This window comes from Labrus bergylta, chromosome 13 (assembly GCF_963930695.1).
Source record: "Labrus bergylta chromosome 13, fLabBer1.1, whole genome shotgun sequence".
Lineage (NCBI taxonomy): Eukaryota > Metazoa > Chordata > Actinopteri > Labriformes > Labridae > Labrus > Labrus bergylta.
In genome coordinates this window covers 21,775,882-21,798,663 of record NC_089207.1, presented here as the reverse complement: position 1 = coordinate 21,798,663, position 22,782 = coordinate 21,775,882, and the positions used below count along the sequence as shown (strand labels likewise).

At 44.0% G+C, this 22,782-nt stretch overlaps 1 protein-coding gene across 1 annotated transcript; it reads left to right on the top strand.

Annotated features, from left to right (window-relative positions):
- The first annotated feature begins 1,381 nt into the window (after window positions 1-1,381).
- LOC109985163 (bone morphogenetic protein receptor type-2-like) lies at window positions 1,382-22,253 on the top strand. The gene is made up of 19 exons (XM_065962534.1): window positions 1,382-1,617; window positions 3,113-3,272; window positions 6,205-6,393; window positions 6,517-6,717; window positions 7,131-7,229; window positions 7,441-7,529; window positions 8,153-8,386; window positions 10,055-10,169; window positions 10,294-10,454; window positions 10,792-10,939; window positions 11,246-11,382; window positions 11,555-11,691; window positions 12,527-12,719; window positions 12,809-12,908; window positions 13,212-13,291; window positions 13,379-13,501; window positions 13,616-13,822; window positions 14,406-15,480; window positions 15,936-22,253. The coding sequence occupies exons 2-19, from the start codon at window positions 3,206-3,208 to the stop codon at window positions 16,256-16,258; spliced, it is 3,678 nt and encodes a 1,225-aa protein (XP_065818606.1). The 5' UTR covers window positions 1,382-1,617; window positions 3,113-3,205; the 3' UTR covers window positions 16,259-22,253.
- Window positions 22,254-22,782: the final 529 nt, after the last annotated feature.

The window sequence follows — 22,782 nt, the reverse complement described above, 5'->3', positions numbered from 1 at the left end:
ACAAACACACTGGGGGAGTGAGGGATAAATACAGTAATTTAATACCACATGATGGGCAGCAGAGGGCGCTCTCAGTCTGCAGACAACAAAAGGTCAAGTGTACAGAGGCAGCCTGTGACCATGGCAGCCTGTGACCATGAGAAGAAGCTGAGTCAGTGCTTTATAATCTTTATTTATTGTCACTGTTTTTTGATCCTAAACAACGAATCGTCAGCACACCCAAGCCAACTCTCTCAGGATTACGATGTCACAGTTTGAAAAAAGGTGAAAGATTTGACTGATTTATGTCTCACACACATCTGCTGAAAGCTTTGGATCCTCTCCTCTCACTACGAAAGGTCCACATGTTTCTTCATTTTAATATTTGATTATAATATGTGATCTGAACAGAGACACGAGGCGGCTCTCTGACGCTCAGGAGGAAATGAACATGGACGTTTAATGAGGTGATGAGTGATGACGAAAGCAAGCAGACGATGATACTGTGGCCCTGAAGGTCGATGCCACAAATATTTAATTTCACTCAAAAACATTTAAAATTAACGTAAAAATATTTCAAGAAATGTTTTTGACCTTCTATGAAAATATTCAAAATTCTACAAAACATATTTCAACTTTTACGAAAAAAAATGTTAACTTCTACGAAAAATATTTCAACTTCCACGAAAAAATATTTGAACAATGAAAAAATATTTCAACTTTTACGAATTTTTTTTTTTAATTTCTACGAAAAATATTTCAACTTCTATGAAAAAAAATTTAAACTATGAAAAAATATTTAAACTTTTATGAGAAAAAAAAATTAAACTTCTACGAAAAATATTTCAACTTGCACGAAAAAATATTTCAACTATGAAAAAATATTTCAACTTTTACAAAAAATATTTCAACTTCGAAAGTGTTTCAGAGAGATTGTTAAAGTGAGCTTTTGATGTTTCCAGATTCATTAATGGAGAAAAAAAAATCAGACCGAGGACGTTTCAGTCTGCAGTGAAGCAGCCTCATAGGTCGTTACACTCTGTTTGATTCTCTCTGACTGTCTGTGCTTCTTCTTCTGTCTGTCAGCAGAGAGGAAGACGAGTGCAGCTGCCTTCAAAATAAAAGAGCAGATTTAAGTTCAACGGTTTTTTTCCTAAATGTCTTTGAATTCTTCCTGGAAAAACACAATGATTGGTGGGGCTCTATGGGGACTGACTCACTGCAGGAGACAGACTCTAGTGGACACTGGAGGAACTGCAGTTTTTGACACTTTAGCCTTAGTTTAACGTGCTGCTTGGGAAAATTTGCACTTAAAAGTTGATTTGCCAGCTGCAGGCTCTGGCTCTTATTTTGAAAGAGCTACCCGGAAGCCCAGTGTGTGTTGGTCTCGCGAACCTGACAGTCTGGATGTGGCCGCAGAGAAACGGAGCTCAGCCTCATTTCTGCGGATTTTCTGGTTCTGCTGAAGAAGCTGCCGCTCGATCCGGATCATCCTAAGAGGAGAGTCCGAACAGAGCCGAGCCGAACTGAGCCGAGCCGAGCCGAATAGGAATACAGACAGACAGATAGACAGACAGACAGACAGGGAGACAGACAGGCTGCTTCATCTCCTCTTCCGAAGCCGGAGTCATCCTCCCGGTAAGAACCGCTTTTACACACATACACAACGTTACGTTGTGCGTGTGTGTGTGCGTGTATGTGTGTATGTGTGCGTGTGTGTGTGCGTGAATGTGTGCGTGTGTGTGTGTGCGTGTATGTGTGCCACTCCCTTCCATCCTCAGCTCGTCGGTGGTTCTACCTGCAGACAGACAGGCAGGTGACCACGAGCTCGACCAGCTGATTTACTCAGTTCTGTATTATTTATGTGATATGATATTTAATACGTTTTATATGATGTGTGATGTCAGCGCAGGTATGTGTCTCAGGTGTGTTACAGACACACACACGCACGCGCGCGGATCATGAAGGTCACACGTGATTATTACAGCTGATTGTGAGGTGAATCTGTTCAGTGTGTTTCCAGCTGATCAGAGAATGTGGGTCAATAATCCGTCTGTTCAGATCGATATGAATATTTCCGTTTTATTACAGAATCAATGAAAATACTCTCAAATCTCTGATTATGTTGAAGGAATAATGTAGTAATAATAATAATAATAACATGATAAAGATATTTAAGCTTGATGATGATCTTAGCCTGAATCTCCATGTGCTCCCTGTGAGCCTGAGAGAATTCCAGATGTTTCCATATATTTAATAAAGATGTTTATCTTGTAACTTACGGAGGCTGACATGTGCAAACGCTCGCCAACGACCATGACCAGAAAAATGTGTCTCGCTTTAACTTGCTGTGACTTCAACGTTTAATCTTCAGACTTTTATTACGATATAAAATATGAAGGAAAAACGGACTAAACCTGTGATACATGTTTCTGTTGAGCCTTGGAAACAGCGGATGTTCCGTCAGTGACTACGGCCCCGTGTCCACCTAGTGTCTGAGCTGCAGCGTCCATTTCTGTTGATTTCAAGGGGTAGATGGCGTTCGTCGTCCGTCTCTGATTGGGATAAAATTGATCGCAAATATAAAACCTGCAGTAAAAAAGTCACGGCGCCGTGTCTGTCGTACAGCGGCCATTGTCACATCAAAGAAAGGAGCTACAGGTCGGACTCGAACCTGGACCGCCCACTTCAAGGACATCACCCTCTGTACACAGGGCATACAAATTGTTTTTGAGCAGGTCAGACAGCGTGCAGGAGTTTGTCTGCAGAGTTTATTTAAAAAGAAGAAATGAGTCCACACCAGACGTCAAGGACTTCAAAGTATCCGGTAAGGTTTTAGGTGATCCAACTTTAACGTCGGGTATCCATGACGACCGTTATCGGATCACATATAAATATAAACGTTTTTCTTTCCCTTCTTCATATGAAGCTTCTGACTAAAACATCATTATGAACGGTTACTAACGACATCCTGTGAAGGGTTTGGATTCTGAGCAACCATCTGGACTAAGTTGGCGTTTTCCCCGGACCTCCAAAACCGCTGTCAGCTCCTCTCAGAGTGCGACACAGATCTTTGAAAGCCTTTTCAAGTCCTCTTCTAAACTGATGTTTTTTCTGTTTCTTGTTTTTTCAGGAGATGCCGTGTGTGTGTTTCCTTCAGGACAGTCTGACCTCGGATCAGTGATGTGTGTGTGACCTCTTTGAGGTCCTGTGAGGTGGATCCAACATGGCCGCTGTGTGTGGCGCAGTGGTCGCAGTGTGTGTTAGCGTCCTGCTGCTGCCGGCTGTGAGCGGTCAGTGTGAACACTCAAACTCACCTCATCATCACACCTTCATTTAGCTTAGCTTAGCATAATGACTGGAGGCAGAGGAGAACTGTGACAGTTTGATGTTAGACAGCAGAACTCCACTTCCCATCATGCACTGGTGTCAGACCTCAGAAACATTAGACAGTGTTGTGCTGGGTGTGTAACAGGAAGAGCTTGCATTCCTGTCCAGTCATTTAAGGAATCATTTGGGGAATTAACTCCTCACACACACACACACACACACGCAAGCAAACACACACACACTCACACACACACACGCGCGCACACACGCACACACACAGTGACGTCAGTAAGTCTGTCCGTTTTTGTGTGTTTTCGTTGTAATGAGGGCGATAAGATGCTTACAGACACACACTCCACCTTCCTCCCATTGTGTGTGTGTGCATGTGTGTGTGTGTGTGTGTGTGTGTGTGTGTGTGTGTTTGTGTGTGTGTCTGTGTGTACTCACAGGAGACTAAACAGAGACCCTTCCTGGCTCCGACTCTGTGTGTGTGTGTGTGTGTGTGTGTGTGTGTGTGTGTGTGTGTGTGTGTGTGTGTGTGTGTATGGCGACGCTGATTCTTCTTAGAAGTTAAGATTTGACAGGAAACTTTCTGATTGTTACACGCCTGATTATTTCTCGAGAACTGATTCTCAGAGATTCTCAGTGCGTTGTAGACACCCCCCACATTCCTTCGTCATCCGTCCAGGCGAGCGACAGAGAGGGAAATAGAAACAGGCCTGCAGCGGTGAAAACAGGAAGTGTTATCGTGCTGCTTCGTGCTGCTTCGCTCGCAGGCTGTGAAGACACTGAAATAGAAAAACATGTAATCAATCTGATTTTGTCACTGATGCTCGCTCGCATGGCGTGCTGTGTGTCAGAAAGGGAAAGACCTAACCACGGAGCGGGGACCTTTCAGAGGGTCTATGGAACCTTTCCTGCACGTCATTCCACGCTCTCTCCCCGATTTCCAACTCTATCCATCCACTGTCATTTCAAAATAAAGGCAAAAAGTCCCCGTCCCTTTTGAACCCGGGGTTGATTTGGTGTAGTCACCCTTTAATCACCCTGAGCTCGCTCCAGATAAACTGTGTGTTCACTGTGTGTGTGTGTGTGTGTGTGCGTGTGTGTGTGTGTGTGTGAGAGTGTGTGTGTGTGTGTATGAGCGTGTGTGTGTCACACAGCTTTGATGTACTTGTGGTCTGATCGTCTTCTGCTGTTGCTACGGCGACACTCCACATCAAACATGTGAGGAACATTTGAGTTAAAGACGCTCTGCTGTCCAACATTTAAAGTCTGAATCTCAGCAGCTTTGTGCTGTCAGCGCCGTGTGCAACACGGCGGAAGCTACGCTAGCTTCGTTAGCTTCGTTAGCTACAAAGCATGATGGTTTCACATGTAGGACAGATTTGTTTCTCTACTTCCTGACTTCTTGAGTTGATATTAGGAATGTCATGACACCAGAATGTTAAACATTCTGAACATATTTATTAGATATGAAGAGTGAAGAGAGACGGGAATTGTTGAGAGGAGAGAGAGAGAGAGGGGCGCAACAATCTGCAAAGGGCGAGGTCGGGTACAAACTTACAGCTGCCGCGTTGAGGGACTACAGCCTCCAACCACGAGGCTACCTGGCACCCCGATTCATATCCAGATCGATTTTTTACGCCCGGGAACAAACAAAGACGTTGTTTCCAATTATTATAAGTTGCTCACGTTCTAAATTGCAACAAAGGAAAAATATAAAATATCGTTTTCAACCAACGGTAATGAAGTTTTCAAAATGTCGACCTCCCTTCACGGTAGTTTGAACGTTTAAATCGTTTCTCAGTTTAACGTTTTCCTGACCTCACGTTGCAGAAAACGTTCAGTCCCAGCCGCTGACTCACGGAGAAGCTGTGAGTTTGTGTAAAAGTTTAGCGGTTAGCGTCCTGAGAGACGCTGCAGAGATGTGATGTTGGGACATTGGATTAATGGAGCCGGTGTAGGAGAGCTTGAGCAGCCTGAGGCGGCTCGCTCGCTTGGCCTCTGTGACTCCACACCATGACTAAATGCATCATTATTTGTTGCTGTCACAGTTTGCACCACACAGGGAGGCGGTGTGTGAGCCTCAGTCTCACTGGGCTGCCAGAGTCTGCTCCACTGTTACAGCAGAGCGATGGGTTAGAGGGAGGAGTGCTTACCTTTCGCCACTACTGCAACTATTCTGTCTCCTGTACCACAAGACCAATCAAATTACAGCTGCAACCTGATGTTCATACCACCATACGATCAAGTCCTTAAATATTGAAGTCCTTCTCTCTTCTGACAGCAGCTTGCATGGAGGGACTCGGGAATATTCAGCGTCTGAGATTGAGAGTTTGCATCTTTCCAACAGCTTAAGGGAAAATATTCCCCGGCACCAAGCAGCAACCTCAGATGCTGCAGTTCCTCGAGTGTCCACTAGAGGCTGGCTGCAGAAGCACAGGAAGTCACATACACACCCATTCTAAAAAGCCTGTTTTTACAGCAGAGATGAACATGTTTACAGCCTGGTTCAAAAAAACAAATAGTTCTGATTAGCTCATGTCTCGATCAGCACACACTGTAGGGGGGAGGGGGTGAATGTTGATGACTCATCAGTTTTAAAGGTTTAAAACCCGCCTCAGCTCCAGCTCTCAGCCTGTTGTTAGGTTGACTGAAAGTTAGGGTGAGACAGCATTTCCAGCATTGAGACCACCATCGATGGGACTCCAGCGCCCCCTGCAGGAACAGACGGGGACGTTAATGTTCTGAACCAGTCTGTGATCCTTCACATGGGTCCAGATAAAACGAGATCACACAATAAAGAAGTCAATAGATGAATAAAACAATAAGAATAACTTTTAGTATTTCTGGTTCCTTCTTGTGAAACCTGTTTGTCTTTTTCACCTTCAGGTTTTCAGTCCGAGGAACGAGAATGTGCCTTCACCGAAAACCTTCCAGTGGCGGATCCTCACAGTGGATCAACCAATAAACTTCGAGGAGTGGTGCGAGAAAACGGCACAGTTCGCTGCAGCCGCGGCTCGCGCTGCTATGGATTGTGGGAAAAGAGAGCAGACGGGGAAATACACCTGGTGAACCAAGGTGAGAGAGCGAGAGAGAGAGAGAGAGACACCAACAGACAATCTGACCCTGTGTGGTGTTCATGTTCAGTCTAACCTCGTGGTGTGTTCAGGTACAATCTGACCTAATATTGTTGTTTTCCAGGTTGTTGGGCTCTACAGCAGAAGTGTAATGGCGATCGTTGCCTGGTAACGGCGACGCCCTCTGAGATCCAAAATGGCAACTTTAGGTTCTGCTGCTGCAACCGAGACCTCTGTAACGCCAACTTCACAGAGGCCCCGCCCACCGCTGACACCCCCGCCCTGAAGCCGATAAGGAGAGATGGTCCAGACGACGGACAGACAGGTGAGTGAGTCTCTCTGTTCTGACCAATCACTCGCCTCCTGCTGGATGCATGCTGTTCACTTCATTGATAAAGCTCCGATTCAGAAAAAAATAAATGAAGCAGGTGAGGAATCTGGGCGGAGTTACTTGGTGACAATGGTTAACCGTCCTCATGCCCACATATGGTAATTTCAGGTGACTTTCTGACTTTTGGCGAAAGTTATCTTTCTGGATGCACAACTTTGTGTGTGTGTGTTAGTGCCATATGATCTTCTTTGCAAGCATACTCAAACGTGTATCCAAATATACATTTGATCAAATTACAGAATTACAGAATGTATGTGTGTGGGGATGATGTCACACCTTGTGGCCCTTCTTCATGTTTTGCTTTTTCTTGAGTCTGTGATGTCACAGTGATTTCATCGTCCATGCAGATCACCGACATCTGAGGCAGGCGCTCATCGCCCTGTTGACTGTCGCTGTAGCAGCCATCGCCATCGTGGCATTGTTCCTAGGATACCGCATGATGAGAGGTACACAAGCAAACACACACACACACACACATATACACACACACACACACACGGTTCATTTGCCTAATTGGAGTCATTTCCATCCAGTGATTGATCGTTTATGTTGATCCCGTTGTGTTGTTGTTGTGCTGGATAATCAGAATATTAAGATAAATATAATTTGCAGATGATGCAGTTAATTGTTTGTTTGTTTGTTTGTTTGTGTTTCCAGGGAAACAGAAACACAGTCTGTCAGCTCTGGATGTCATGGAAGCTGCAAACTCAGACTCTGTCGACCTGGATAATCTGAAACTACTGGAGGTACACACACACACACACACACACACACACACACACACACACACACACACTAACACACACACCCACACACACACAAAAACACACAAACTAACATACACACACACACACACACAGACTAACACAGACTAACAGACACACACACACAGACTAACACGTACACACACACACACACACACACACAGACAGACTAACACATACACACACACACACACACACACACACACACACACACACACACACAGACTAACACACACACACACACACACACACGCACACACACACACACACACACAGACTAACACAGACTAACAGACACACACACACAGACTAACACGTACACACACACACACACACACACACACACACACACACACACACACAGACTAACACATACACACACACACACACACACACACACACACACACACACGCACACACACACACACACACACACACACACACACACACACACACACACACACACACAGACTAACACATACACACACACACACACACACACACACACAGACTAACACACACACACACACACACACACACGCACACACGCACACACACACACACACACACACACAGACTAACGACCTTCTACTGTCTCCTGGCAGCTGATTGGTCGGGGTCGTTACGGTACGGTGTTTCGCAGCTCTCTTAACGAGCGCTGCGTGGCCGTGAAACTCTTCACCTCAGCCAACCGACAGAACTACGCCAACGAGCGTTCCATCTACTGCCTGCCACTGCTGCAGCAACACGACAACATCGCCCGCTTCCTGAGTGCCGACGAGAGGACGACGGCCGACGGGAGACTGGAGTCCCTGATCCTGATGGAGTATTACCCACATGTAAGAAACCGTTCAGAGCTTCCTGCATGTTAGCTGGCTAATGCTGCCGTCTTCTGGAGCATCGTTTTTATTTTCACGCAGGAGTATCGAAACCGTCTGAAGTGAATTCTCTGAGGTGTGCGTCATTACTTGAATCTCTTTCTGTCTCCCTGGTGAAACAGGACAGGAAGGGCGGGGGCTGGGGGGGAGTATGGAGACTGCTGGGTGAAGGGGGGTGCTGAGGGATGAAGGAGGTGTGACAAAAGAGAGCATTGTCCTAAGAGCACACGAGCGTTGGATGTCGCTTTGCATCATGCACAATCACGCTCGCACACACGCTCGATGTCCATACTGCATCCGTTAAATATTTACTTCTCTGGTCTGTGAGTTTCAGTTTCCTCTTGTAAACATGATAACATCTGGTGCTTTTATTTTGAAGGTGGACAAACTGAAGTGTGGTTCTTTTATTTTGAAGGTGGACAAACTGAGGTGTGGTGCTTTTATTTTGAAGGTTTGTGGTGCTTTGCATTGACGAGCTGTAGACTCAAATCTCAACACTCAGAGAGGCTCGCTGTGAGCTGACTCCAGTGTTGACAGAGGTCAAAGGTCAACATTTCAATCATAATGTGGATATTATTAATGCACCACTATCTCCACTTTGAGAAACAAGCTAACGAGCTCTGCTGAGGAGGAGAGAGAGAGTTGGCACCCCCTCCTTCCCCGTTCCTCGTCTGAATATGCGAGCTATAGAGAGGAAAACAGAAACGGGGCATTGAGGCAAAAAACGGCGCACCGCATCCAGCTGTGTTGCTCGCGGGCAGTTTAGACACTCCAGTGGTAAACAATGAAATCAAGCTGATTTTGTCACTGCGGCTCGCTCTAGTAGCACGCAGTTACGACACGCTGTAAGACTGCAGTTTCTTTTATAAAGAGGCTGTAATGAACAATGTTGCCTGTAGGGGGCGCCAGCAGCAGACAGAAACTCTTTCACTTTTCACAGTGGAGGTCTCAGACTCTCCATTAGTTGTGTTATTGTGCTGGAAGACGGCGCCTGAGATCCTACTTCCTGTCTGGAGCCACTGACCACACACACACACACACACACACACACACACACACACACACACACACACACACACACACACACACACACACACACAAATTCCTCTGTAGCGGTCAGACAGTAATTACTGGATTAACTGTGGACACACGTACACGCAGACTTTGGCGAGATTAGATTTGATCTTAAAGAAAACAGAAACATTAAAGCTCACATCGTGTTTTATGAAAAGAGAAGTTTAAGAAAAGATTTTCAGCTGAAAGTTTATGATATTATATAACATGTCTTTATTACCTGTGTGTGTGTGTCTGTCTCTGTGTGTGTGTGTGTGTGTGTGTGTGTGTCTGTCTGCTTGTATGTGTGTGTCTGTCTGTCTCTGTGTGTGTGTGTGTGTGTCTGTCTGTGTGTATGTGTCTGTCTGTCTGTGTGTGTGTGTGTGTGTGTGTGTGTGTGTGTGTGTGTGTGTGTCTCTGTCTGTGTGTGTGTGTGTGTGTGTGTGTCTGTCTGTGTATGTCTGTCTGTGTGTGTGTGTGTGTGTCTGTCTGTCTGTGTGTGTGTGTGTGTGTGTGTGTGTGTGTGTGTGTGTGTGTGTGTGTGTGTGTTTATCTATCTGTGTGTGTGTCTATCAGGGCTGTCTGTCTCACTACCTGTCTGTCCACACGGTGGACTGGGTGGCGTGCTGCAGGATGACTCACGGCGTCACCAGAGGACTGGCCTTCCTGCACACTGAGCTCTACAGAGGAGGTAATCCTCTTCATCACTAAACGTGTTCCTCTTAACAACAGAACTCATGTTTCATCTTTGATTATAAATGTTGACCTCACAATGATGTAATGTAAAATGTATCATTTGTACCATGTCCTCTCAGATCAGTACAAACCCCCCGTGGCTCACAGAGACGTGACCAGCAGGAATGTTTTGGTCCGGGCCGATCTCTCCTGCGTCCTCGCTGACTTCGGCCTGTCCATGAGGCTGACGGGAAGCCGGCCCTGTCGCCCTGGAGACGACGACACCATGGCGATATCTGAGGTCAGGTCATGTGACTGTGTCAGGTGGATTGTTCTAATGATTGGTTGTATCGAAAAGAAGTGAAGCTTTAAAAAATCAGCGACAGATGTTCAGTCATATATTAAAATAACGTGCTTCATATTCACAGGTAGGAAAATACTGACGTTTCTAAAGTCACTTTGGCGTCTCAGAAAGAAGCAAACGTGACGTCTATGTCTCTTACAGAGCAGTTTGTCAAGATATCGGCAACATATTTGTGCAATTTAGACATTCTGCGGGAGTTATTATTGGTGATTAAAATCAGTAACTTAGTCAATATGGTCTGTGTGTGTGTGTGTGTGTGTATGTGTGTGTACAGGTGGGGACGGTGCGGTACATGGCTCCGGAGGTTCTGGGCGGGGCTCTGAACCTGAGGGACTGTGAGTCGGCGCTGAAGCAGGTGGATGTTTACGCTCTGGGTCTGCTCTACTGGGAGAGCTTCAGGAGGTGCTCACACCTGTTCCCAGGTAACCACACACTGCACACAAACATACCGTCAAATCATCAATCTTCTAATAATAGCCTGGACTTATAATTACTACAGTTTATGAAATGAGTCTCCCGCCGTTATTTGGGACAGACAGTTCTTTAATGATTGAAAGAAAAGATTTTAAAACTGTTAATGAGCCCCAGAAAGAATATTAAACTGTACACCATTAGGATATCCATGAATTAATGAAATAACAAATCACTCATTTGATTTTGCTTTGTAAGACAGCATGCAAACAAAATATCAGAAGACAGATTCATGTGGCTGCTTTGTGTGCTTTCAGGTGAAGCAGTACCTGAGTACCAGCTGGCGTTCCAGGCAGAGCTTGGGAATCATCCAAGCTTTGAGGAGATGCAGATACTCGTTGCCAGAGAGAAATACAGACCCAGATTCCCTGAAGCCTGGAAGGAGAACAGTCTGGTGGGTCTGGCTGCTCACTTCCTGTCTTTTTGTTTAACCATTTCCAATCTATTTATTACTCCGCATCATGATTTCTGGACAGGATGCAACAAAGTGAATCTTTTATGGCTGTAGTACAGGAACGACCATTACAGTATTGCTAACGGTACTCTGACTGTGTGCGTGGTTTTAGGCGTTACGTTCCCTCAAAGAGACGATGGAGGACTGCTGGGATCAGGACGCTGAAGCTCGACTCACCGCTCAGTGTGCGGAAGAGAGACTGGCTGAACTCACACTGCTGAGTACACACACTGCAGTACACAACCACAGGTATACACTTGCAGTACACAACCACAGGTACACACACTACAGTACACAACCACAGGTACATACACTGCAGTACACAACCACAGGTACACACACTGCAGTACACAACAACAGGTACATACACTGCAGTACACAACCACAGGTACATACACTGCAGTACACAACCACAGGTATACAGACACACTGCAGTACACAACCACAGGTACACACACTGCAGTACACAACCACAGGTATACACACTGCAGTACACAACCAAAGGTACACACACTGCAGTACACAACCACAGGTATACACACTGCAATACACAGCCACAAGTATACACACACTGGAGTACACAACCACAGGTATACACACTGCAGTACACAACAACAGGTACATACACTGCAGTACACAACCACAGGTACATACACTGCAGTACACAACCACAGGTACACACACTGCAGTACACAACAACAGGTACATACACTGCAGTACACAACCACAGGTATACAGACACACTGCAGTACACAACCACAGGTACACACACTGCAGTACACAACCACAGGTATACACACTGCAGTACACAACCAAAGGTACACACACTGCAGTACACAACCACAGGTATACACACTGCAATACACAACCAAAGGTACACACACTGCAGTACACAACCACAGGTATACACACTGCAATACACAGCCACAAGTATACACACACTGGAGTACACAACCACAGGTATACACACACAGCAGTACACAACCACAGGTATACACACTGTAGTACACAACCACAGGTATATACACTTTAATAAATAGCCACAGGTTCACATTTTCTTTTTCTGATTTCTCTCTCTTCTTAGAAATCTGTCCCAAGGCTGCTGGCCCCTTCAGGTTGGCTCCTCCTCCTCGTACATTGAGGATGTCCAGGTAGGTGTGGTTAAGAATCTCCAGGGAGATGGCCAAGCAGCTCTGGTAATTAAGACAACAACAAGTGGAGCAGAATGTTTTGAAAAGAACAGAAACTCCATCAACTACGAACGCCAACAGGCACAGGTATGACAAGGACAATGGTTGCAAAATGTTAAATAAAACAAACAACTATGACCTTAACTCAGCACTCCCTCTCTTCATGTGTTTGTCAGAGTCAGGCTAGATCGTCCAATCAAGACATCAGAGTGCCGACCAACACTGCCCTGACATCTACCACCCTCCTCCGCAGTGTCTCTGAGTCTGAGCACAACGGTGAGTCGTTGATTAAAGTGATAAGTGTTCCCAATACAAATCCAAATACATTATTCTCCTGTTTAAAAGTAGACTTGTCCTGTGAGACGCTAAGACTGTGTTTCCAATGGCAACAGGCTAACTAGCTTTTCCTGAATCATATGTATAATGGCCACTAGCTGTATAGCTGTAGCTGTGTGCCTTTTCTGTCATACAGATAATGCTAGCTCGTTGACGAACTAAAAAGCCACTGCTGCCACATATACTTTTGGAAATTATGTAATTCTTGCATCTTTGTGCTGGTTCTTTCCTGTTGACCTCCAGGTGGTGCTGTGCCCAGAGTCCCAGTCTGCCTGCAGCTGACAGAAGAAGACTTGGAGGCCACCAAACTTGACCCTAAAGAGGTATCCACTTTTAACTGTTTCATATCCACAGTTTAACTTCAGACCTGATCAGTCACCATGTGGTTAACATGTCCTCTGTCTGTGCAGGTTGATAAAAACTTGAGGGAAAGTTCAGATGAAAACTTGGTTGAGCATTCGCAGAAACAATTTGGTTCAACAGAGCAACAAACTACCAACCTGCTGTACAATAAGACGCTACCAACTGATGAGGTACAACAATTGGAGCTACACCCTAATGAGCTTTTTTTACTTCTGATAAACTGACCGCAAAGTGTTGGCCTTTACAGCTTGTGAATTTAGAAACTACCTCTGTGTTTCTGATAGGTGAACAATTCTACACGGATTACTCAGCATGACTTGGGGGGTGTTAGTGGGGTGGACTCCCCTCTCTCCTCCTCCATCCACCCCCTCCCCAAACAGCAGAACCTGCCTCAGAGGCCCACCAGCCTCCACCTTCTACCAAAAACTAAGGAGACCCCCTCGGCCTCTTCTCGTTTGAAGCTGGCAAAGCTCAAGTCAAACCACAGACAGGTAAAAGGTTCTGACTAGTGGCATTAGTAGATTAAGATATCGAAGACCTGTTAATATCTGGAGGTCTTACCAGATGAAAATTTAACTAATCTGACTGTCATTGCGTAAGTGTAGCTGGACCATTCATGTTCTTGTGTTCCCTTAAAGCGCCTGACCCAGCCTGTTTCGATTACTGGCTCTTGCAGCTTGAAAATCTATAGAACCATTAACTAATTTGCATATACCTCCTAAAGTATGGGTCTGCCAATGGATTATATAAGCTGTTTCTTATTGATAAAGTTCAGGTCCTTATTGCTCTTGTTGGTGTATGTAGATGATTACAAATATGTTTTGATAAATACAAGGTCTTTGTGCCCGATGGGAAGGATAGGTGCTTAGTGAAGAAACCCCTCATCCCAATAATGCCCCTGCCCTACTAACAACCAACCCAACCCAAACAGCATCGCCACCTTCAACAGACCCAGGCTCGGTTCATGCAACTAGCCAGATGGTTACAACACCAATAATACTGACCCAACCACATTCTCTTTATACAAATATGTTGTTTTATTGCATCTCTAAAACAGAACATAATGTGTTTCAGGTGGAAACAGGTGTTGCTAAAATGAACACAGTTACAGTCGGTTCCGCTGTGGAGCCCCACATGGTGACAACAGTAACAAACAACACCAGCACAAGGGCCAATGTTGCAACTGGGAACCAAATAACGGTGGCCACCGCTGGCTATAGCGCAGGTGTCCCCACCTTGGTGGCTAATGGCATAATAGGTGGAGGTCGAACCAATCCGGCAGGGCCACAGCTGGAGGAGGAAGACAAGACAGAGGGAGGGATAATAGTAGGAGATGTTAACCGTATGAACCTTCTCAACTCCAGTCCTGATGAACATGAACCACTGCTGAGGAGAGAACAGCCTCCTGCTGAGAGTGAACCCCCTCCTCATCTGCATCATCAGCAGACACGAGCTGGAAACATCCTGTCAGGGCGAGGCTCAAACTCCAACAACAACAACAATACAAATGCCCTACGATCAGACATCAGGATCCAGGGTGTTGAATCTGAAGAAATTATTGGACCAGAGATCAGCAACGGTTTGATATTCAACAGACCAAAACCTGAGCCTCACCAGCAGATTGGTGAATACCTTCCAGTGTCTCCAGTTATAACTCTTGATAATAAGGTTATGCTTTCTAGTCCACCAGAAGTTATACCAGGCTGCAGGGATCAAGATTCTGGCTCAGCACCAAGCTTGGCAAATTCTTCAGAAGTGCTTGTCCCAGAGGGCCAAGAAATGCTAGCTTCACAAGCACAGGACCAGGTTATCATAACCTCAACCTCATCTCCAAAAGATCCGTTTGTAGAGGCCTTAGCCTTTGCACCGGAAATTCAAGATCTGAAAATTCAATCCTCAGATCCAGAAACTCCAGTCTTGAATCCAAGTGTTTCATCTTTAGAGGTTCAGGACTCAAATATCCCAGAATCTCAGCCACTGGAAACTCAAGATCCAGAGAGTACATCTCTGGCAAAAGCTAAAGCGCTACAATTACCCGCCCCGGGAATACAGTCTCCAGTTCTGCTGCGGAACCACAATAGGCCAGCAAAAGCCAAGAGGCCTGTTAGACCCTGTTCCCTGGATTTGTCCACAACCTGCATGTCCTCAGGTAAGTCAAGATTAAATGTAAGGTTTAATGTTTTTTTTTTTAAAGTACTTGGATGTTCTTTTAAGTGACTTTATGTTATCATTCATATTAAATAATTACTTTTGTCACAAGTACCTGGTCCTAAAGGAAACATTGTCAGTTATGAATGCAGATTGCCAGCCAGTATAGGACACTAACTTGCCCCAAGAGTAGTCGGTACATCTGCGAGAATCAGGGACCGCTTTTTACGAAGCACTACCAAATGTATTTTTCCGTCTGACCTAACAGTTGGCACCAGCGCAAAATAGACCAGGTAAAACACTCACATTCAGTGGTAAATCTTCAGAAATGGCAGATGCCCCAAAAGCAATATGGTATATAAAACACTTTAACATATTATGTTTTCATGAATGAAATTCTCAAGATGTGTGAATGCACCATCTGCTCAACAAATGTTTTCTTCTTCCCCTCATCAGATGATGTTTCTCTGACAGACGACGGCAGTCTGAGCGCTTCAGGAGAGAAAATAAAACGTCGTGTAAAGACTCCATATACCCTGAAAAAATGGCGTCCTGCCTCATGGGTCGTACCCACGGATACAGCCTTTGACCCTGACTTCGAGTTCAACACCAGTGGCAGTAGCAGCATTCAGAACCACTTTTCTTCTGGTCCTCTGAGAGCTGGAAGCTTTGGCATCCCTAAAATCAATCAGTCAAAATCAAGCATGGCTGTCTTTTTGGTTGGAGGTGGAGCCACGGCGACCACAACCTCTGAGCCCGATGGAATGACCTGTTTCTAAAACTGTGGGATTGATGTTTTCTTTTTTAAAACTTTTTTTTTCTTCCTTTCTTTTTATCATCCCTGTTGTGGAAAATAAGGACTGTCTGCTGCCCCCTTTAGCCTCCCCAACAGAATCTGGACCTTACCCTGAATAAGAAGCAACGAGTGAACAACAGTGAACCACAGTGACGCTGTTCTGTGGTTTTATGACAGAAGTCATGGGATATGAGATCCATCAAATTATAGGGACAGTTTACACAAATTAGAACAGCAGTTGGAGTTTGGATTGCTGGTTATATTTAAATGTTAATGATTCAGTTTGAGACTTTAAGGAGGTTTGCCACAGATACGACAGTCCATTGACCATTCGTCATCGAGCTTTGAGGCTCATGTCCACAATGTCAAAAATATATATTTCCATTTTTTTTGAAGTGAGAAGACTCTACTTCTACTTGACCTCTGTTGTGTCTAGTCTTCTGGCTTGTGAATTGGCTTGTACCCAGAAGCTAAAAAGTCTCCATAGATGATTTGGTGAAAGAAGTCTGTGCAAGTTCTCATGTCATCCAGGTCATGGTAAATTCGAAGCTTGATCCAAAGGCAACTGGACTGGTTGAAGATCTTGAAGACGTTTCACCTCTCATCCGAAAGGCTTCTTCAGTTCCACTAGAAAGTTTAGAAGTGAAGAAGCCTTTCGGAGAGGTGAAACTTCTTCAAGATCTTCAACCAGTCCAGTTGCCTTTGGATAGAGCTTCGGATTTGGTGAAAGAGATTGATAGATTTTTGGGGTCCCATGGTTCTACTGTAGCCAGTGCTAGTGGCTAGTATGCTAACAGCGACTAGTAGTAATTTTGCTCTGACTATCTTGAGGACTGACTTTTGTAATCCTGGTTCGTTTTCGGCCCCTTGCAAAGTCAGGGAACTTCTGTAAATCTTGACGGCTTCCATTCATTGTGGCTTATGAATCTTGATTGGTGTTTTGGTGAAGGAGGTTCAAAGCTGTAGACCTCAGGGGTCCCATGGGTTCACCTGTTAGTAGTAGATGTGGTTAGTAACGAGTGGTATTAGTGCTAACCCTATCAGAGAGCTAAAGTTGCTCATGATCCTGTTGCAGCTAGTCTTAGGGCTTTTGTTTTGGCGGGTTGCCTGTGGGTGTGGCCTTGATTTAAAACAAGGATTGAAGTCCCCCCCCATGACTTGGAAAATCTCTTTCAGTTTAACATGCAGTACAGGAGTACTTGGGTTCAGTCTCTGACTGTAGCAAGTTAGGGTGTTCAGTAGTTTGTCAGTGTGACAGGAGAGGATTGAGGAAAGCTATCTTTCATATTTTTAAGCACTTTAAAATGAGTTTTTTGTTATTTAGGGCACTAAAGAACCATATCAGGACACCTTGTGCATTACAGTAGTAACAGTAACACGTGTTTCTTCTGTGTTGGTGTGTTTTGTGACTCTGTAAAGTGTTCTGTATGATTTGAAGAGCCAGTTTTGCTTCAAGCCTTTACTCTAGCTATGCAGTCAGCTCACAGCGACTCCTCCATGTGTTTGGCTATAACTTATCTTAAGATTCACTTGATAACTGTTGGAGGAACTTTATTCTTTTGTAATTTTGCACTTTATTTTTGGATGTAGTCAGAACTGCCTGCTACTGCCATGTTAGGGCTAAACGGACGTTGAATTAACTAGAAGATATTAAAGCAGAGATAAACCATGTTCCTACAGAGTTATTGAAACCATCAGCCTTGTGAACAGCGTAACCTCGGCCACGTACAACCTCCTCAGGTACCTTTAAATCCTTTATGTAGGCTGGACAGCTTTCAGAGAAGAAAAACAGTCCTAAACAAAAAAGTTACCCGATGACAGATTTGTTCCAGCAAACAAAATAGGCCTTTGAAGAACTTCATATCTGTCTTATTCAAATGTTGTGCTATCCCCATCCAGAGAAGGTTGATTGTTGGTTTTAGAGATACTGTAAGTCAGAGCTCAAAGCTCTGGTTAGGAAGATCAGTATCTAAAGGTCTCCGTTTGATTCAAGCAGCGTGTTTGAAAGTTAATGACCTTGGGAATAACACCTCGTCACGATGCAGTCCTAACAGCAGCATTAACTGGTCTACACATTTCAGCTTCATCCTCGGGTCAGACTACACCATCTTTAGGTCTGTTACCATTGTTACTGCGTCAGATTAGGTGCATAAATGTATGCCGACAGACATGAAAGACTACACGGTGGTACCCAACGAATCGTCACGACTGATGTGATGGTATTGGAAAGGCAGGCGGGGCGGAGCTTGAAGACACCCTGAACGAACACAAAAACAAACACAAAAAAAGAGCCAGAGATCAACTAACTTTACCTCGGTCTCATAGTTCCATCTCACAGCACCAACTTCACCTGCTCTGTGCTCTCATTGGACAACAGCACTGATGTGACAGAACACATAGTAGAAGGTGGAAAATACAATCAAACATACTTTCTGTCGGGAGGTCGTGAAGCGTCCTAGACGTGGCCTTGATTGTTGTTCACTTTGACACACTACACGGGATAAAACAATTGATTTTCGGGGCAGAAGGAATCACTACGTCTGCCTGTTGAGGCTATAATCGAGTTTAGTCTGACCTCGGCTTTAATACATTAAGCATTTAAATGATCCACAGCACTTTATTTTAACAAACTGCATTTGAAATAGCCCAAGCATCTTGTCATCTGTCCGACAAGTAAATCTGTACTCTTACATTGAGGCTAAATAAATCAAAAGAGTCATGCTAGTTAACGAAGCAGTATCCATAAATAGTGTATTTTCATGTTATTAACAAGGTATTGTAGTGGTAGTAGACAATTTATAAATGCTTGTTTTCTGAATGGAGTTTGGTGTGGAGTTTTTTAAACTAAAATAACTGAAGAAATAGGTGATATAATGCCTAAATAACAAACTGTTGTCCATCCCTTTGCGTTACCATCAACTCTACGAAGAGGATATATAAATATGATTAACTAACTGTTATACTCGTATCGAATGATGCCTTCTAAAATGTATTTACGTTTTGTAATTTGTGCATTTTCTACTGTTTCTACTGTTTTTAGATATGCTGATGTGTACAGATGTGCCCTGAGAATTGTTTTGTTTCACATGAAATTTGTGAAGGCAGATTTGCTCGACCTAGCCTAGAGCTAACTGTAGCAACAGGGCTAAGAGCTAATATCAGATACTTACTGTTTTAGGTGGGTATAACTCAATAACCACAAGGAAATTACTATATTATTATCCCTGGATGTTTACTGCATCAAGGGAGGACCTCTATGGAGTTTAATCATTAGATCATTGTTCAAAGAACTAGCTTTAGTGCCAGCTAGCTCTGGTAAAGCTTACCCTAGTGTAGCTAGTTCTGGTTAAGTTAACCTTAGTGTAGCTAGCTCTGGTTAAGTTAACCATAGTGTAGCTAGCTCTGGCTAAGCTAACCCTAGTGTAGCTAGTTCTGGTTAAGTTAACCCTGGTGTAGTTAGCTTTGGCTAAGCTAACCCTAGGGTAGGTAGCTCTGGTTAAGTTAACCCTGGTGTAGCTAGCTCTGGTTAAGCTAACCCTGGTGTAGCTAGCTCTGGTTAAGCTAACCTTAGTGTAGCTAGTTCTGGTTAAGTTAACCCTGGTGTAGCTAGCTCTGGTTAAGCTAACCCTGGTGTAGCTAGCTCTGGTTAAGCTAACCTTAGTGTAGCTAGTTCTGGTTAAGTTAACCATAGTGTAGCTAGCTCTGGTTAAGTTAACCCTGGTGTAGTTAGCTTTGGCTAAGCTAACCCTAGGGTAGGTAGCTCTGGTTAAGTTAACCCTGGTGTAGCTAGCTCTGGTTAAGCTAACCCTGGTGTAGCTAGCTCTGGTTAAGCTAACCTTAGTGTAGCTAGTTCTGGTTAAGTTAACCATAGTGTAGCTAGCTCTGGTTAAGTTAACCCTGGTGTAGCTAGCTCTGGTTAAGTTAACCCTGGTGTAGCTAGCTCTGGTTAAGCTAACCCTGGTGTAGCTAGCTCTGGTTAAGTTAACCCTGGTGTAGCTAGCTCTGGTTAAGCTAACCTTGGTGTAGCTAGCTCTGGTTAAATTAACCCTAGTGAAGCTAGCTCTGGTTAAGCTAACCCTAGTGTAGCTAGCTCTGGTTAAGTTTACCCTAGTGTAGCTAGCGCTGGTTAAGTTAACCCTGGTGTAGCTAGCTCTGGTTAAGCTAACCTTGGTGTAGCTAGCTCTGGTTAAACTAACCCTAGTGTAGCTAGCTCTGGTTAAGTTTACCCTAGTGTAGCTAGCGCTGGTTAAGTTAACCCTAGTGGTAGCTCTGGTTATTAAGCCTGTGAAACGACAAAACTCTGTTCTTCAGTCTCTTTATGAATATTATATAGTTTCATTGGGTGTAGCTAGCTATTTTTAAGATAACCCTGGATAACCTAGCTCTGGATAAGATAACATTGGAGTCCAGCTTACCTGCTTTAGCTAGCTCTGGAGGCTTCTCGTCAGCAGTTGGGTTTCATAGTAGCCTCTATGAAAATAATCCAAGAACATCCAATGTGTTCAGACCGGGTAAAAAACAAGATATCACCTAATATCATTCAGGCTTTTATGACTTTTGCAGATTTGTCTTGAACAGCAGTTGCACCACATTAATGATATTGACTGCAGCTAGCTAATATGTTGCTAGCTAAAATATCCAACAAGTGTATTTGTGTTGATCCCAAACCTGGACATCAGTACGGAGCCTGGGAGTTCTCATGGATATGTTTTTACTTTATTTTTCAATGTGCGCGCTTTCTTTTTTGCATAAGATCACAGGGCTGACATGTAGAGACAGACAACCAGCCACACTCACATTCACACCTATAGGCAATTTAGAGTCACCAGTTAACCTAATGAGCATGTCTTTGGACTGTGGGAGGAAGCTGGAGCACCCGGAGAGAACCCACACATGCACAGGGAGAACATACAAACTCCATGCAGAGAGGCTCCAGTCAGACGGGGATTCAAACCAGGGACCTCCTTGCTGTGAGGTGACAGAGCTAACCACTGCACCATCATGCAGCCCTGTGTCTTATTACTTGTTTTATTTATTTTAATAGACACATCTGTGCGAGTTACTCCAACAAGCGTGCAGTTTATAAAACAGGTGCATGAAATGGAAAGCGTGCATGCTTAAAAACAAACAAACACATGCATGTCACCTCCTGGCCTCCGTACATCTGACCTCATTAAAAACAGTTTCAGCACCGAAGAGGATGTTTTATCTAAAGAAGAATTTAAAGTCTGCGGGCACATTTTTCAGCTACATTTTCTCCGCTCTTGTGTCCTGTCTTTTATTTTGAAAATGGCCGTCAGTCCACTTTAGCTTTTATCTTTGTGATTACATGCTGAACTTGAGAGTTCGTACTGGAGGATTAACCCTTTAAACTCATTTTACTGTAGCTTCTATATAGTTATCATACATGTTATTAAATACATCACGCCTTCTGCATGAAAGATCACCTCACTTAAACGTGATTGATATGATTTCTGTCTCTTTAGCTGCCTATCAGTCTGCTTGAACATATCAGTGTTTAAATGTCGACAGTGCAGATGCAGTAAGGATGCAGGACGATGAGTCTCTGCCACAGCTGAAGCTCTGTAAAGAAAATACACATTATATACCTTTAGTTTGTCTGTCGACCCAGAATCCTGATGATTGTGGGACGTTTAAATCCTCGTCTGCTGTTAAATATTTTGTGCATTCTTTGGTTATGGGTGTCTTTTTACATGATGTGATAGCTGAGACTTTCTGATGTTGTAAATATTCCTTATCACACATTGTATACCTTCATATGGGACCAACTGTCACCCCTGTAAACTGTTGGTGTTGTATTCTGCAGACCTCTGTAGTATCTCTGTACAGGACTCACACTGAGCATGATGCACCATCCTTCAGATTATTAACCTTTGTGCTTCAGACAATAACATGATGTAAATCCACGTGAGAGAAAATAAAGAATTAACAGTTCATGAAATAAAGTGCAGAGGATCCGCTGTCTCAGAGGGGTTTATTCACTGAACTAAAGGAAGTCAGTATGTGTTGTTGTATCAGCAGGTTTGTGTTTACCATTGAAATCAGCTTTTAAGTGATTGTGCTGAAAGTAGTAGCTGCCGTGTTTTTATTAATATCAGTACTATGGTTTATGTTTGAAGACGAGGTTATTCATAATCATATTTCATGTGAAGCTTTTAAACATTTAATTATTGAACAGTTGATTCATGCTGAACAAAACAGAGACTTGATCAAGTAGCATCATCAAGACAAACTAATACGTCACAAAATACATGAAAAAAATAACAGATTACAGAGTCAGAATAAACAAACTAACAGGAGGAGGAAAAATATCCAATGTTTCTAGTGCACAGACTTCTAGTGAGGCGCTCTGTGGTTTTTAAAAGGAACAACAGCGCCACCCAGTGGACCAACTTTGGACGGGAGGCGACAGAATGAAGAGTTTATACCTGCTGTCCTCTAGTGGACACAACAATTATGCTCTGATTAATAACATCTAAAAAGAGA

Coding starts and splice junctions, on each gene's coding strand:
- LOC109985163 (XM_065962534.1), top strand. CDS start 3,206: ATGGCCGCTGTGTGTGGCGCAGTGGTCGCAGTGTGTGTTAGCGTCCTG. Junction 8,387..10,054: donor TGATGGAGTATTACCCACAT/GTAAGAAACCGT, acceptor TGTGTCTATCAG/GGCTGTCTGTCTCACTACCT. Junction 11,692..12,526: donor ACTGCAGTACACAACCACAG/GTATACACTTGC, acceptor CTCTCTTCTTAG/AAATCTGTCCCAAGGCTGCT.